We start from the raw sequence: 17,631 nt of genomic DNA, 5'->3' as shown, positions 1-17,631 counted from the left end.
ATTATCATTTAGGGCCCCAAAAGTCCTTCCTGGTGAGGTGACACTTCACCTGTGAGTCTGTTGAGGTCATCTACTGTATCTGGTGCTCCCAGTGTGGCCTCCTGTATACCGTTGAGATCTGATGTGGATTGGGAGACCACTTCATCAAGCACCTATGGGCCAGAAAAAGCAGAATCTCCTGGAGGCCACCCATTTCAATTCTACTTCCCATTCTGACATGTCAATCCATGGCCTCCTCTACTGCTGTGACAAGGCCATACTCAGGTTGGAGGAGTGACACTTTATATTCTGCCTGGGCAGCCTCCAACCTGATGGCATGAACATCGCTTTCTCGAACTTATGATAATTGCCCCACCCCCTCACCATTCCCCATTCCTGTTTCCCCTCTCTCACCTTATCTCCTTACCTTCCCATCACCCCCCTCTGGTGCTCCTCCTTCTTCCCTTTCCTCCATGGTCTTCTGTCCTCTCCAATCAGATTCCCCCTTCTCTAGCCCTTTATCTCTTTCACCAATCAACTTCCCAGCTCTTTACTTCACCCCTCCCCCTCTCCTGGTTTCACCTATCACCTACCACCTTGCATTTTTTCCTCCAATCCCCCCACCTTCTTACCCTGGCCTCTTTCTTTCCAATCCTGCTGAAAGGTCTTGGTCCGAAACGTCAACTGTTTACTTTTTTCCCCATACATGCTGCCTGGCCTGCTGAGTTCCTCAAGCATTTTGTGTGTGTTGCTTTGGATTTCCAACATCTCTAAATTTTCTAATGTTTGCAGTATTACAGCATAGCAGGTGGGACTAATAAAGATAATCAAGATTGGTTCAAAGCAAGCAAGCAATAAGTAAGTTACAGAACTCAGATTAATAAACTAATATTGGTCGTGAAACAGGCAAACACCATTTTAGATGCCACAAAGTGGTTCTGAAGGACAATCTTAAAGTTGAGGTGGAAAGGGTGACTCAGCCAGTGAAAACAGCACAGTGGACACACCTAATCCCTTGGTATTCAACTCCACCCACTTTATGTTAAGAGTCAGGAATCTGAAGCTTTGAAACTTGAGCTCTGAAGTGGTAAGAAGATGACAGATGATACTTTATCATTTCAAAGTAGAGTGGAAAATACAGTAAACTGTATTTAAAATATAACATGCCCAGCTTGATTAGAAGAATTCAGATTTAATTGAGATTTCAAGCCCACACACATCGTGACAATGGGTCTTGCCCAGAAACACTGACTGTTTATTCATCTTCATGATGCTGCCTGACCTGGTGCATTCCTCCATCATTTTGGGTGTGTCACACTTGTTCTCCAGCAGCTGCAGAATCTCTTGTGGTTATTCATGTTTAACCTGTTTTAACACACCAGTTGGTAGATAGGATTGGAAAGAGTTCTGTTTGTGATAAACCCAGAGCCAAAGGAACTTCAGCAAAGACTGAATACTAGTATAAGTAGAAGACCATAAAGATAAGCTTTATTTGCCACATGTACATTGAAACATCCTGTACAGTGAAATGTGTCATCTGCATCAAATCATATCAGTGAGGATTGTGCTGGGCACTAGCGAATATGCCCACACCTCACTAACTCTGACTGTAAGTCTTTGGAACATAGAAGGAAACTGGAGCACTCCACATGGTCATGGGGAGAATACACAAACCTCTTACAGACAGTAGCGGGAATCGAACCCCAACTGGTGGTCGCTGGTGCTGTAAGGTGATGTGCTAACCACTATGCTTCATGCTGTCCCTATAGCAGATGACCTATTGGCTTGAAGAAAGCTGAACAGAGAAGAAACGGAATAAGACAATGACTGAAATCTGAGAATCCTGGTGAGCAGACACAGAAAAGCACTGAATCTAATTTGAAATTCAAACTGAAGGAAATCTTCACTTAATCAGCACGGATGGTAGGCTAACTAACCACTGTGAGATCCCCCTGGTGCATAAGTGAGTAGTAGACTTGGGGAAAGGAGAATAAAAGGAATTAGTGCAGGACCAGTGTAGATGGGTGCTTGGAGATTGGTATGGATTCAGTGGATTGAGAAGCTGTTTCCATGCTGTATGGTTCTATGAGCTGAGACCCAGTCATGCTCTTGGCAGTAATGCAGATGACAAGTCTGAAGAATGTTGTAGTAGTACACCCTCTGGTATTTATCAATCATTAGAGCAGAAACTGCCTCATTCGGACAGTTGATTAAGAAAGATGCGGCATAGTACTGGTTGGTCACTCATGGGCAAGCTTTAAGCAGATCAAGGAGATAGTCACAGTAGAGTATCTGTAATGATACCTTGTCAATACGAAGGTACTAACATTACAGGCAGTGTCTCAGAAGTAAATGGGTTTTGAGCACTTAAATTGCTAGGATGTTAACTGAAAGGAAGTAGAACTCTTCTTGAATAGACTATGACCTTTAGACTAGGGATGTTTCACCAGTACACAAGAAAGAAAGGTAGAGAGAGAGGCAGCGAGCCAAAGGGAAGGAGAGAGAGAGGGGGGAGGGGAGGGAGAGGGGAGAGAGGGGGAGAGAGAGGGGGAGAGAGAGGGGGGGAGAGAGGGGGGGAGAGAGGGGGGGAGAGAGGGGGGGAGAGAGGGGGGGAGAGAGGGGGGGAGAGAGGGGGGGAGAGAGGGGAGAGAGAGGGGAGAGAGAGGGGAGAGAGAGAGGGGGGAGAGAGAGGGGGAGAGGGAGAGAGGGGGAGTGGGAGAGAGGGGGAGGGAGAAAGGGGGAGTGAGAGTGGGAGAGAGAGTGGGAGAGAGAGAGAGAGAGAGAGAGAGAGAGAGAGAGAGAGAGAGAGAGAGAGAGAGAGAGAGAGAGAGAGAGAGAGAGAGAGAGAGAGAGAGAGAGAGAGATAGATATTAACTATTAAAGGTCCTGCAATGCTACTTCATTTTAGAATTTAATACACACCATTTCATATCCTTCCACTGGTCTATCAATTGCACATCAATGCTATTTTCATTTCTGCAGCTCAGCATCATGATCGTCACCGATATTTTCTGATTTTCAGTGATGCAGTGTAGTGTGTGATGTCTCATTGAGTCATCATGCTGCAGTGATCTTATTTTCATTAATGTTGCCCATTCTTTCATTGTTGAGATTTTCTGTCTAATGCTCTATCAAAAAGGATCCATTATCTAATACTGAAATTATACCCTGATGATTGCAATTACAATACAAAGAGGAAGTGGCAATGAAAAGATTCAGGTGACCTACATTTGAAAAGGAACATTGTATGCTCCTAGTAACATCCTGTTAGTTACAGTTGTTATTTTTAACCAAAGGAATGCTTAAGTTGAGAACCATGTCCATGAAATACTTTGATGTGATAAGATGCATGCTGAAGCACACAGGTCACTGACAGACGGCTAGAGCAGTTTGAGGTCTGCTTTGCCATTATTCAGCATGGCGCTGAGAACCCCAGTTCAGCTATGTGATTTTCCGATTTGGCTCTTCTTCAGGCATACACATCTACTTGATGCAACCTGGTAGCTACAGTATGTTTCCCCAGTTGTCCCACACCTCCCCCAAAGCCCTTATCCGATCTCCTTCACTGTTCTACTGACCTCAATCCCACCACCTATATATCTACTGAAAATACACCCAAATTACCTGCACCTCTGTTTCAAATTTTTTCATATTTTCTTATAACATAAGAGGTAACTTAGCTCATCTGGTCTATGCCAATGCTCAACGAAATTCCATCAATCTCGTTACTTGACTTATTCTCCCTTTCTCACATTCTCATAATTTTCCATTCATTGACACTTGGGCTAATTTACTGTAGACAATTATATCTTTTAATCAGCACATCTTTAGGCTACTTGAGGAAAATAGCACCTGAGGGAAACCCATGTGTTCACAAAGAGAACACGTGATTTCACAATGGTAGCATGTGGTCAAGGTTGAATCTGGATGCTGGAAATGGATAGTGCTAAGTGGCTGGGATACAGAACTAGCAATGCAGAAATTGTAATTCCATTGGCAACTATGGAATTTAATTTCAATTAATAACCTGTAATTTAGAATGAAAACAGCACCAATGTCATTGTAATGGCGACCACAAACATCACTTGGTTGAACCCACCTGGTTCACAATTGCCTTTTGGGGAGGAAATCTGCCATGCATACTGGGTGTGATTCGTCTGTGTCTCCAGACCCACCCATTCACATGCAAGTTACTTTTAAATGGCTTCTGAAATTATTTAGCAATCTATTTAGTTTGGACTGCAATGGTTCTGGTAAGTTCAAAAGCAATTACTGATAGGCAATAAAAACTGGCCTTAACAATGATGCATAAATTCTGAAAAACGAATAATAAAAACAAAGTTAAATCATACTACGATTCCTTTGATTTATATATCTTTGTGTGTAGGACGAATATGGAGAATTGATCAGAAATTACAAGCGTTTGTAAATTCCTTTCTCTAAGGATGGACATATTTGTAAAGGAAGAAAATCTCCCTGTTCATTTTGATTTGCAATTGTTTGAATTTCTAAATAACGTTTATTGCCTCTAAGAAATTGAAAGAATGTCCCTTTTGATATTTCATACATTTAAATGTAGTTTGGTAGCTCTGTAGTGTTGTAGTTAGTGCAATGCTATTACAGATCCATGGAGCTGGGTTCAATTCCATCACTGTCTATAAGGAGTTTGTATGCTTTCCATATAGCCATGTGGGTTTCCTCTGAGAGCACCAGTTTCTGTTTTATTTTGTAACTCCAAATACTACATGGCAGGCAGGCAGGCAGGCTGACAGGCAGGAGGCAGCAAGTGGGAATAAAAGGGGCCTCTTCTGGCTGGCTGCCAGTGATCAGTGGTGTTCCTCAGGGGTCAGTATTGGGACTGCTACTTTTCACATTGTTTGTCAGTTATTTAGATAATGGAATTGGTGGTTTTGTGGCAAAGCTTGCGAATGGCACGAAGATAGGTGGAGGGGCAGGTAGTGCTGAGGAAGCCACGTGATTGTAGCAGGACTTGGACAAATTGGAAGAATGGGCTCTGAGCCCATTATCTTCTATTTTTTTTTAACACTGTCATGAAATTTTGGAGACGCTCCTTATCATCCTTACTGGTAATAATGATGCCATCCAGGTAACCCGGTCCGTAGCTTTCTGCCAGAGAGCAGCTGCAGATGCTACTTCAAAGATAAGCCTATTATAGTGATAAAGCCCTTTGTGAGTGTTTATGGTGAGAAACACTTTGGACTCTTCTTCAATCTCCACCTGTAAGTAGGTCTCAGCTAAGTCTACTTTGTTGAAGTGTTTTCCTCCAGAATGATTGGGAAAGATATCATATATCCTGGGCAGACAATATTGATCAACTTTCAGTACTGGGTTGATTGTGACATTGAAACTACCACAGATCCTGACAAACTCATCCTTCATGGTTATTGGACTACAGGTGTCCCCCGCTTTTCGAACGTTCGCTTTACGAAACCTCACTGTTACGAAAGACCTACATTAGTTCCCTGTTTTTGCGAACAGAATGTGTTTTCACTGCTACGAAGAAAAGCAGTGTGTGGAAAAATCAGCGCGCAATAACAGGCAGCGTGCGATAAAAGGCAGCGCGTGCCCCGAGCAGCTGCTCTCCCCCAGATTTGGAACGGCATTCTAGCTGGCATTGCTTAAACACATCCCTGTGAGCATCTGTTAGCAAGGTGAGTTCTAAGGTATCGGAAAAGCCTAAAAGAACTCGTATGGGTGTTACACTTAGCGTAAAACTAACATAATTAAGCGTTTTGATCGTGGTGAACGAAGTAAGGACAAAGTGAGTTTGGCTTGTGGAAGCTGACGAAGATGATGTTGAAGAGGTTTTGGCATCCCATGACCAAGAATTGATAGATGAAGAACTGATGCAATTGGAAGAGGAAAGGATAACAATCGAAACTGAATTCAGTAGCGAAAGTGAAGTTGCCCAGGAACTGAACGTGAAGCAACTACGTGAGATTTTCGCTGCAATGATAAAGTACGACTTTAATTTTAAAATGGTACTTGGGTTTAGGGCATATTTGCAAGATGATTTGAGTGCTTACAAAGAATTGTATGATAGAAAAATGCGCGAGGCTCAGCAGTCAAATAAGCCTTCCACATCAGCCACAGCAGACAACGAACCTCGACCTTCGACGTCGAGGCAGGCAGTCATAGGAGAAGATGACCTGCCTGCCCTGATGGAAACAGACAACCCCCAGGCCGCGGATAGACACCGATTCACGGAGAATGCAGCGGTAGCTTGGAGGCACACAGCACATTTTTAAGCAAAAAGCCGAAATAAACATGCTAATTAACTAGGTGCCGTCTGGCACGTAAATGTCGGCCTAGATCAGAGGCGATTGCCGATTGCGTCGCCTCTCCTGGGCCGACAATTACGTGCCGGGCGTCACCTAATTAATTAGCTTGTTTATTTTGACTTTTTCTTAAAGATGTGCTGTGTGCCTCCTGGCTACCGCTGTACCCCTGCATGCTTCGCGGATCGGTATCGGTTCGCTGCCTGGAGCGTGGGGGCCACTGCAACACCCAAACTCCGAAGACTCAGTCTAACACACCATTATCGGTGTGCTCGGCAAGCTGTCTTCCCGATTCCCATAAGTGATACTACACTGTAGATACATTATTTCTACTTTATATAGGCTAGGTATTTTTATGTGTTATTTGGTATGATTTGGCAGCTTCATAGCTTACTGGAGAGAGTGTATTTGCTGAGAGTGCTTGAGTGAGATCTTCTGCCGAGAGCGCTTGCGTGAGATTTTCTGCTGAGAGTGCTTGAGTGAGATTTTCGCTACGGAGAACAGTGCCGGCAATGATTGTGGAAAAGTATTTCTACTTTATATAGGTTGTGTATTTATCGTATCATTCCTGCTTTTACTATATGTTACTGTTATTTTAGGTTTTATGTGTGATTTGGCATGATTTGGTAGTTTTTTTTGGGTCTGTGAATGCTCACAAAATTTTCCCATATAAATAAATGGTAATTGCTTCTTCGCTTTATTTCATAGGAACGCTCTACCTTCGGATGGCGGGGGAAACCTGTACTGATGTTGCCCATGGCTTCCAATCAACTTTGGAAAGAACTCCTTCAGCGTCCGTGTGACCTAGCTTACTGGCTACTTTATCACGGATAGTATAGGAACCAGATGGGCTTTGTAGAACTTGGGTACAGCATTTTTATTTAACATTAATCTACCCTTGATGTGTTCGAGTTTCCCAATGCCAACCTTGAACACTGCTGTGACATCATCCAGCACTTTTCTTAATTCATTTTCAGTTGAACCTATTGCAGAAGATGTGGCATGCAAATGGTGGATGGACCTTCAATCAACTTTAGTTGTCTCCACCACTCACATTCCCACAATGCTGGCCAACCTGTTTTTACCACATACAAGCCCAATATTGCTTGTTGGTTGTTGAATTTCATTGCTACAAATGTCATTCCCACAGGAGTCATCTTTTTTCCAGTACAGGTTCTCAGTTGGACATCCGCAGGCTTCAGTTCAATACTGTACCTTTGAAATATTGTTCAAACTCATTTTGTGTATTGACTGAAGCAGCCAAGCCAGTGTTCAATTCCATTTTAATTAATTTGCCATACACTTCTGCTGTAAGCCATATTGCTTGTTCCTTGTCATTTTCACATTGTAAATCTCAAGGCTACTCAGTCTTGTGTCACTCTCAGAACTGACACAGATTTTTCATCAACAACGTGCAACTTAATGTTATTTTTGAAATGGTGACTTGACTTTTTAATCTTTTTTTCTTCACTGTGCAGTACATTTATTTTTGTTTGCCCGACATGCTCTTTTGACCTTTAAATCTGCATTGGTCTGGGATGTGTGTGCCCCTGTGTCTGTAGACATTGCAATTTTGCTCAAGCTCACTTTCATTCCAGATTGCAACTCAGTTGAGTCTCTGTCTGCGGTTTCCATTGGTACGGTGATTTTAACTGCTCTTTTAAATGTGAGTTCACTGTGATTCAATAGGTAGGTAGTTGTCTTGGATTCACTTAAAACTTCCTCATTGTCATTGTTATGTTTTGTAACTCCTGAACATAAAACTAATTGAAAGAAAATGCAGAGCTGGGAGAGGCACATCTACTTTGTGCCTGCTTTTAGAGAGGTGCACAAATATGTGGTGACGTGATGATGTGACGACGTAGGCCTTTCATGTACTTTTACATATAATGCGAAAGGCATTGTGTAAACAAGGAATGCTTAATGAAACAATATATTTACAACATTACTGAAATATTAAATACACAACTTCCTCCCACATTTAGGGTTGCCAACTGTTCCGTATTAGCCGGGACATCCTGTATATTGGGCTAAATTGGTTTGTCCCATACGGGACCGCCCTTGTCCTGTATTTCCCCCGCTAAGGAAAAGTGCTCCTATGAAACCTTTTGTGCCGAAATGGCGTAAAGCGAAGAAGCAATTACCATTAATTTATATGGGGAAAAATTTTTGAGCATTCCCAGACCCAAAAAAAACCTACCAAATCATACTAAATAACACATAAAAGCTAAAATAACACTAACATACAGTAAAAGCAGGAATGATATGATAAATACACAGCCTATATAAAGTAGAAATAATGTATGTACAGTGTAGTTTCACTGAACAGAATTGCCAAAACCGATTTGTAGAAAAAAAATCGGCACGTACACACATGCGCATACAGGTGCCCACGCAAGGCTTCATGGTCATGGTAGTCTTTCTCGGGGTAAACACAAGTGTCCCGTATTTGACTGCTACTTTTGTCCCTTATTTGGGAGTGAGAAAGTTGGCAACCCTACCCACATTCCAAATTTGTACTGGTTGGTAGACTAGTATGTCACATGGGTACACGGCATAATTGTGTGGCAGGAGTTCGTTGTGCCAGAAAGGCCTGTTACCATATAGTTCTGAAGAAGGAAACTTTCAACAGCTGCAGTAGGCTTGCAAGAAGATGACAAATGGTCCAGAGTCGTGATGCAGGCTCTAGCTCGATATATTTAGGAGGATGCATCACTTGACTTTCTGCAACTGGTCATTAGTCATTAACCAATACATGACTGTTCAGAGCTCATTAGCAAAAGGAGTCAACTGATTATTCAATTTTCTTTTAAACTTCTTTCCTGCATTAATTTCCATCCACAGGCAAAGCTTTTAAGTATACATATTGATCAATTTTGAAAAGAAGTGTGCTACGCACTGACAAACAGTCGCTCCTGCTGATGGGAACATTCAATGACATCGTGAGTATGTGCCATTCCAGTTTCTAGTCTAGGTCTGCCGACAGCAGAGTCTCAGAGCAGGAATGAGAGAATGGGGGAAGATCTCACTGAAACCTATCAAATGTAGAAAGGCCTAGATACAGTGACTGTGAAGAGAATGTTTCCGATAGTGGCGACTCTAGGATCAGAGGGCAGAGCCTCTGAATACAACAGAGATAAGAAGGCATTTCTTTAGCCAGAGGGTGGTGAATGCATTGCACAGACAGATGTGGAGTCATTGGGTATATTTAAAGCAGAGGTTAATAGGTTCTTGATTAGTATGAGTGTCAAAGGTTCCATGGAGAAAGCAGGAGAGTGGGATTGTTAGGTATGATGAATTAGCCACAATGGAATGGTGCAGCAGACTTGATGGGCTGAATGGCTTAATTCTACTCCTATGTTTTATGTTCTTACGTAATGGCAGAATGAACTCTTTGCCTTTAAACCCTCCTCATTCAGCAAAAGTTGCCTAAAAATTGGGGTTCACTGATGTTCAGTGTGCTGAGCCATCACCGTGCATTGTCTCATACCCCCCTTGTAAAGACAAACAAAAAAAAGCCCAGAAAGAGGTCTGAAACAGCATTAGGGCGATTTACCTCTGAAAAATACACTAAAACAGGACTGACTTCTTCAGTGAGGAAGTGCATAGATTCACCCCATTGCCGGCCCTTTGTCAATCAATGTACAGGGAAAGTGTCAGATGTTACACGGCCCACTCTCCTAGCGAGTTGCATAAAAGGTTCCAGTGGGAATCTGGAAAACGCCAGGGACAAGGCTATCATCAATGTGTGTGGAATTCTCCACATAATCCACTGCTTTGAGGGGAGTTACTCACAACACTGGCTTCATGTCTGAATGAGATGCAGAGCCAGTACAATGATCATACAATGAGACTTGATCCACTGATTTGCATATAAGTAAAATGTACCAAAAAATGAGATGTGCTTTTGACTTTTCAACCAAGGTCATAGCTTGCAATTTTGAGCTCCAATTTATGCTGATAAGGATGGAAATGGGAAATGCAGTGACATTATTAGATGCACTTGTAACACTCAGAAAATATCAGTTCTGCTAATGTGAATTACAAATTCAAGTGCCTGTTCCAACTTCCCGATTGGCTGTTTTCATCCAGCTTGCCAGCATGATCCAACTCAGGTTATAACATGTGATTTGTGGTTAAATAAACTGGCATGAATTGATCAAAATTCTAGGTCTATGTTTCATGCAGGGTCAGGTGGGAACACTTACCCACAAACTGCTGGAAAGAGTGCAAATTAATGTGTGTATACGTAAATAAGGAACTTGATGGGCCAACAAGAATAACTACCACCGAGTGTGGAAAGAAAGGAAATTAAAATGAAAAACTCCTCAGACTGGATAGGTCCACTTTCTGAATAGAGATTACTCCTGAATTTTAATTAATACCTCCAAGCATTAGGCAACAGAATTTCAGAAAAACTCCTACAGTAGCTAAAGCCATGAATGAGATATTTACCTTCAATTTTTGAAGACTCCAGGACAATCCTGAAGAACCGTTAATGCTAAACTAGAGTGACTCCATAAGATGATAGGAGGCAGACATAATATTCCATTATTGGAGGAGTTGATGCATGAAGTCACTGGTGTAAAGATCCTGCTCGAAATAATTTAGATAATCAACTTTGAAACATTATGATGTTTATGAAAAAGAGATGTTTACAGTGAAAGGTACTGTCTGAAGAAACATTCTGCTGGATAAAAGCTATGTTGTAGGATCTCTCTCCTGGTCTGTGTAGCTCCTAATATAACACATAGTAAAAGATATAGCCCTTACCAATAGGGATGGAAGAGATCTGGGTGTAAAGATCCAACATCCTGTTGCCATCAACATCCACCAAGTAGTTACCCTTACTCTCTTCATAGTCACAAAAGAAATTAACTGCATCCACATTCTGAGAGAGAGAGAAAAAGAAGAAAACTTAACATTAACGTTGGTAGAGGGTAAAACACTTTCAAACATGCTCACAGTCCAATTCAATAGCTGCAGTTAATTGCAGGAAACACAACATCAAAGCCACAATACTTGGAAATTAAGATGCTTCTGGTATGAATTATTCATTCCATACAAGCAGCAATCATGTTATAATTTCAATTTACTTATTCATCTATGCTTCCCCAAGAAATGAGTTTAGGGAGAATTTTGATCACCTGTAGAAAATACAATAAAGATGTTATGAATCTAGCCAGAACTTTGTTATTCAGAAATGATTAAGTTGTGCAGAACACTTTGTCATACAGAAATTCACATGTTGAGCTGCTCATCTTTACTCACACAAAAATCTGAATAAGTATTAACTTTTCCAAATAGAAATTTCGATTATGTGTTCTGCAGGAATCATAATAATGCAGGATTTCATGATGCCAAAGGAATCAGACAAGCCAGATTTGGTTCCAATTTTACGTCTTTATTTAAATCATTGCACTAAATGTTACATTATATTTACATTATGGTTCTTGGCAATGAAAGGCAACATGTTAATATTATTTAAAGATTCTGAATACTTGTGCAAGGGTTTCTTCTTTTATGTCACTGCTAGGGCTAATAACATGGCTTCTTTGTTATGTTATAATAAAATGGCTTCTCTGTAATGTTAACTGCTGAGTTAACGGTAGCAGCTTGGATGGGTTATAATTACTGATAATGAGAATTGTATTCATTTGCTAACCAATTGGGATATTAATTATTCTTTCTTGTGTGTTTGTAAGCTATTGTTTTTGCGGGCTTTGGGCAGAAGGCGTGATGGGGACAGAGAGAGGAGACGTGATGAGAGAGATGCTGTAAGCTGGGCGAGGATCGGACCCAAGAGGGAGTCCGAGGCCCAGGGCTTTTCGGGAGGAGAGCCGAAGAGGAAGGACGTGCTGGACGCACTCTTGTCGACCACCGCTGTTGGTCCCAGGCGGCGGATCGAGGAGGTTGGAAGAGATTGAATGGTGGAAAGAAAATCCTGGTAATTGAGCTCCAACGGTTGTGCATGAAGTGGTTGAACTTTGATATGTTTGGTGCCTTTTACTTTCCTTTTATATTGTATCTCTATTAAATACATAATTCCAGTAAGATCTATAAAGTGTAATCTGTAAATCGTACATTGTGTGCTGTCTGTTAACTGGCGGTGTGGGGTACATCACACGTCAACCACACAAACTGGATTACCCAGTTTGGCGGGGTCGAAGGCTGCTCCCCCTCGACGAAAGCGAGCTGAGCGAGCCTGAGGCTTGCCAGGAGGCTACATTGTGGGGGCCATCGTCCGGGTTTGGGTTCCGTTCGATGCTGTGTGATTGCTCTGTTTAAATTATGCATGCTGCGGGGCGCGGAAAGCTGGTGTACCTCTGTGGGATTGCTGGTTATTACTGCACGCGGGTGGGGTGGCTGTTGGTACCCCAGAGGTCTTTGTTCGATATCAGACTAGCGCTGACAAGATGGTGGTGGGACTGTCAGTGTCTATTGGTGCCCCAGGTGAGGTGGGGCCATGCGCTGTCCATAATGTTAGGAGAGAGAGGAAAGAGTGGTCTGATTCGGAGGTAGTGTCTGCGAATAAATGTTCCAGCTATGGCAGGCTCCGCCTGGTTTCTGGGATATTGTCCACCCCTAAAGGGACAGAGGCGTACGAGACGTGGGCGGAGTGGATCTCTCTCGGTTGTTAGATGAGCGGCAGTGTTCAGCTGAGGGAAAGCAACAGGGATTGGTTGGAAGTTTGGATAGGCGGGCTGTTGACGTTGTCAGAACTGTCAGGTTCAATTACCCCGTAGTGACAGCTGCCAGTTATTTGAAAGTGGAGGAAAATGTGTTTAGTTTGACTGGAAGTAAAATGCAGCACCTGGGGGGCTTTCCATACCTGTGTCAGGAGATTGGTGGAAAGTTTTCAGGGTATCTTCTCTGGCTAGGGGGGCAGATAAATTGCTTGCGGTGCCAGGGCGGTCAGTTAAGGGGATCAGCCCTTCCCTCAGTTGTTCAGCTGATCAGAGAGGCGTCGGGAAACTTAAGGCTGATTTATACTTGTGCGTCAAATATATGCTGTCAGTACCGCGTACCCTATGCAATAGGGTGATGTGCACCTCCCCAAAAATGTAACTCACGCGTCGCGGCAACGCAGACCGTGACAACTGTGATTGGTCCGCTTGGTAGCATCGCATTTCCTCTTACGCATTTCTGGTTGCTTTTCTCTGCCATGTCTGTACACTGATGCGAAATAAATGGTTGGAGACCATAAACCAAATCATCAAATCTACCTGCCGACATCCGAAAATATTTAAAATGCATTTCCTCGTCCATGTCTCTCATGAAGAAACTCAACACAGTGGCATAGAAACCCCACCGCCAACTAGCATTTTGGCGGTGAATTGCAGAGCGATGCAGACACAACTACGCATGCTCGCTACGGCGTAGGGCTACGCAAAAGTATATTCAGGCCTACGGCATAGCCCGTACGCACAAGTATAAATCAGCCTTTAGTGGAGGCCCAGTGGGGGAATGGCTTGGGGTCTCTGGGGAAGCACATTCCCAGCAATGTACCAAGGAACTCCCGAAGGGAAAAGACCCTATTCCTGAAGGCTTAGAGGGACCATGCTCTCGGGTGTCGTTACGGATGGAGGGAAGCTATGCTAAAGCCATCCTCGACACTGGGGCGCAGGTCAAGTTGTTGTACAGTTCGTTTTACAACCGGTTTCTGAGACATTTACCCTTGACAACATTAAGGGCACTGCAGATTTGGGGTACCAGTGCTGGTGATTACCCAGACGACGGTCATTGGTCAGTGAAACTGGAGTTCTTGGAGGCCAATGTGTGGGTGTCAGAGGGTCGTGAATCGTTAATGCTGATGTGTCCGGACCCTGGTGCGACGGGCAGTGTTTTGATTCTGGAAGGGACCAACATCCCGCTGGTGAGGAGGAACATGGGGGCCTGCCAGGAGGAGGTGGGTGAGAGCTGTTTGGGGGCATTGTCTGTGCACCCAGTGTTTTGAGCAGCCTGTGAGGACGTGTGTAGCAGCCTTGGGCTGGTACCGAATTTAAATGAGAGCCAATTGTGGTACGGCCTGGAGGAAGTATCTGAGGGTGAGACCCTCTTAGTGGATGCTCCGAAATACCACGAGGGAGGGGAGTTGACCGCTGAAAACAACTCAGTGAGAGAGAGGTCGCAGCGTCTGGCCCCTGCAGTCATGGAAGACGTAGGCAGCGTGTGTGTGAATTATGGGACTTTGAACAGGCGCACTGTCATTGACCAGAATACGGTCCTGAGGGCCAAAGACGCGATGGTCTGTCTGAGTGGTGCGACATGGTTTAATGTGCTGGATCTGAGGAGTGGACATTGCCAGATCCTGATGAGTGAGGCCGACAAGGAGAAGACAGCCGTTATAGGTCCACTAGGATTCTTCTGGTCTGAAAAGATGCCACAGGGCATATCCGGAGCCCTTGCAACCTTCCCGCGGGGAAGACCATGCGGGATGTGGAGGTGTTTGGAGTTTTGGCGTATGTGGATGATTGCCTAGGGTTTGGATTCGCCTTGGGGGACTATGATGCGAGGCGAGTGCCGGAGCCCGGGCGACAAAGAGTTAAAGAATTAAAACTTTCTTTGGACGAGTGCCAGGTCTGGAGAAGGATGCGGTTTGTGCATGCTCTGTGTTCAGCTGTGGAATTCTATGGTAACTCTTGGAGATTTGCCAGGGACTATGGCAAAGTCAGGCACCCCTTGAATCTGCTGCTGTGTGGCTACCCTCCCTTGCAGAAGAAAGGGAGGGGGGAACAGCTACAGAGGCACAGTGTAAAATGTGGTGTAGTTTTTGGCCGTCGGAGTTTGGTGCAATCTGAGAGAAATGACCCGACATACCAGTTGAAGTTCCTGGTGTTGGAACAGACAGTGGTGGACCCGGGGCTGGAAACCCAGGTCGTCAGTCGGAATGAGACACTGGGGAGAGAGGGGATTTGCACCGCTGAACTGAGTGCTCAGAAATGTAGGCTGGAGACTGAGTGCCACACTTTTCGGACAAGCCTTGAAGACTTAGAGTCCACGCTTGTCAACGTGGAAATGGAGAACCAGAATTTCGAGCAGAAACTGCGGCCACTTAGTGATGAATTAATCCAGAGAGATGAAACAATAACCAACTTTCGAAAGGATCAGCAGAAACTGGAGAAATTGATCCAGAAAAGATTGGAAGACTTGCACGCTGGGGAAGACCAAGGAAGCTGTCTGATGAAGGCCAACAGAAAACTGAGAGCCTAGAGAGGGGAGTTTGACTACACTTCTGAGGAGGTGAAGCAATTGCAAACAGATCTCGGAAGAGGGAAGCGGAAGTTTGAAGGGAACCTGAAGATAACCATCGACAGTTTAAATGAGTGGAAAAATTTTTTCAGGTCAGGGTGGAAGAAACTGGTGGTGTAATTCCGTCCCAGATTGAGATGGCCAAGAAGCGGGAGTCAGAACTGCTGAGACTGTGGCGAGAGTTGGAGGAGTCCAAGAAGAAGCTGTTGTCTCGATTACAGGAGGCTGAAGAGGCTGCAGAAGCAGTCCAGGCCAGGTACTCCAGCATGGAGAGAACCAACCAGCAGCTACAAATCGACGAAATGGGGAAGAGTACAGATTCGAAGGATGATGTGCTGGGTGTGTGGTATATGCTGCCTTTCGCTAACTTCCCCTTGATTGTGGAAGAGACTTTTGGCCCTTCTCCCACTGAGTCAGGGGTAGTGAGGAGGGCTATCTGTGGGCAGCCTGGGTTACAGCAAGACCCTGAAGGAAAAGAAGCGGAGCCTTGGACACAGGACAGGGGGCTCTGAGTTGCAGTGGGGGCATGAGTGAGAGATTGAGAGAGGATTTGGCAAGTAGACCCGAGGTATCCCCAGTAGTATTCGAGCCTGAAGGGTTTAGGCGAGGGAGTATGGAGGTCTCGGAGGATTAGGAAACAGCCAGATAGGTTGGCCTATGTAGCGCCTGAGGAACAGGGCGTAAGGTCCACTGTTTGGGGAGCAATGTCACTGTTTGTACCTAGATTGGGTTTTTGTGTTTGCAGGAAGGGTCCGCGAGTTATTTAGAAGTCATGAGGACATGACTAAATTTGGTGGGGGGAGAGGGTAAGGGTTTCTTCTTTTATGTTAGTGCTAAGGCTAATAAAATGGCTTCTTTGTTGTGTTATAATAAAATGGCTTCTCTGTAATGTTAACTGCTGAGTTAACGGTAGCAGCTTGTTTGGGTTATAATTACTGATAACGGGAATTGTATTCATTTGCTAACCAATTGGGATAGATGTTATTCTTTTTTGTGTGTCGGTAAGCTATTGTTTTCGCGGGCTTTGGGGCAGAAGGTGTGATGGGGACAGAGAGAGGAGACGTGATGTTGTAAGCTGGGCGACAGAACGGACCCCGAGCAGGAGTCCGAGGCCCAGGGCTTTTCGGGAGGAGAACCGAAGAGGAAGAAAGTGCTGGACATGTTTTGTCGACCACCGTGGTTGGTCCCAGGTGGCAGGTCGAGGAGGTTAGAGGAGATCGAATGGTGGAAAGAAGACCCCATTAATTGAGCTCCAATGGTTGTGCATAAAGTGGTTGAACTTTGATAAGTTTGGTGCCTTTTACTTTCCTTTTATATTGTATCTCTATTAATTACATAGTTCCAGTAAGATCTATAAAGTGTAATCTGTAAATCGTACATTGTGTGCTGTCTGTTAATTGGTGTGGGGTACATCACACGGCACTCACACAAACTTGATTACCCAGTTTGGCGGGGCCGAAGGCTGCTCCCCCTAGACGAAAGCGAGCTGAGCGAACCTGAGGCTTGCCAGGAGGCTAAACTTCTGACATTAGTTAAAATCATGGGAGAACATGAATACGTTCTTGATTACAAAGGGCATCAATGGCTACGGGGAGAAGGTAGAAGTTTGGGGTTGAGAGGGGATAATAAATCAACCGTGATGAAATGGCGGAGCAGACTCAATGGGCTGAATGGCCTAATTCTGCTTCTATTTCTCATGGTCTATTCCATAGCACACTATCTGGGTGAGCCTCATGACCCCTGATCAACATGAACTCAAAGCCTACATTGGACAACTTGTGCACATCGTAGAAAGGTGCACTAACTAGATTTACACAATAAACGAGGCACATTAGTGACAGAAGAATGGTTTGGTATTTTGATCACATTATTAAACCATGAAAGAACGTTGATGCAAAGAGCAGCACTCACTCACTCTTCCTCTAAACCATTTAAGCAAGAGAAATTCAAGGCCTCAAAATATATATCTGCTAGAACATGTGTACTAATGCTTACCAAAAGACACATCAAGAACTTAGATACTTTATCTTACAATATTTTACTATATTTAGAACAGCAGGGTGACCTAAATTTGAAAAGTTGTGTTGTTTAATTCTGATGT

At 44.0% G+C, this 17,631-nt stretch overlaps 1 protein-coding gene across 1 annotated transcript in view; it reads right to left on the bottom strand.

Moving 5' to 3' along the window:
• The window catches only part of abat (4-aminobutyrate aminotransferase), a 193,663-nt gene that overhangs the window by 69,212 nt on the left and 106,820 nt on the right, over positions 1–17,631 (bottom strand). The window contains exon 5 of the mRNA XM_072268745.1: positions 11,052–11,169. Within this exon, the coding sequence (XP_072124846.1) occupies positions 11,052–11,169 (118 nt within the window). The remainder of the gene's footprint in view (positions 1–11,051; positions 11,170–17,631) is intronic.

This window comes from Mobula birostris, chromosome 9 (assembly GCF_030028105.1).
Source record: "Mobula birostris isolate sMobBir1 chromosome 9, sMobBir1.hap1, whole genome shotgun sequence".
Classification (NCBI taxonomy): Eukaryota; Metazoa; Chordata; class Chondrichthyes; order Myliobatiformes; family Myliobatidae; genus Mobula; species Mobula birostris.
This window is presented reverse-complemented; position numbering and strand designations above follow the sequence as displayed.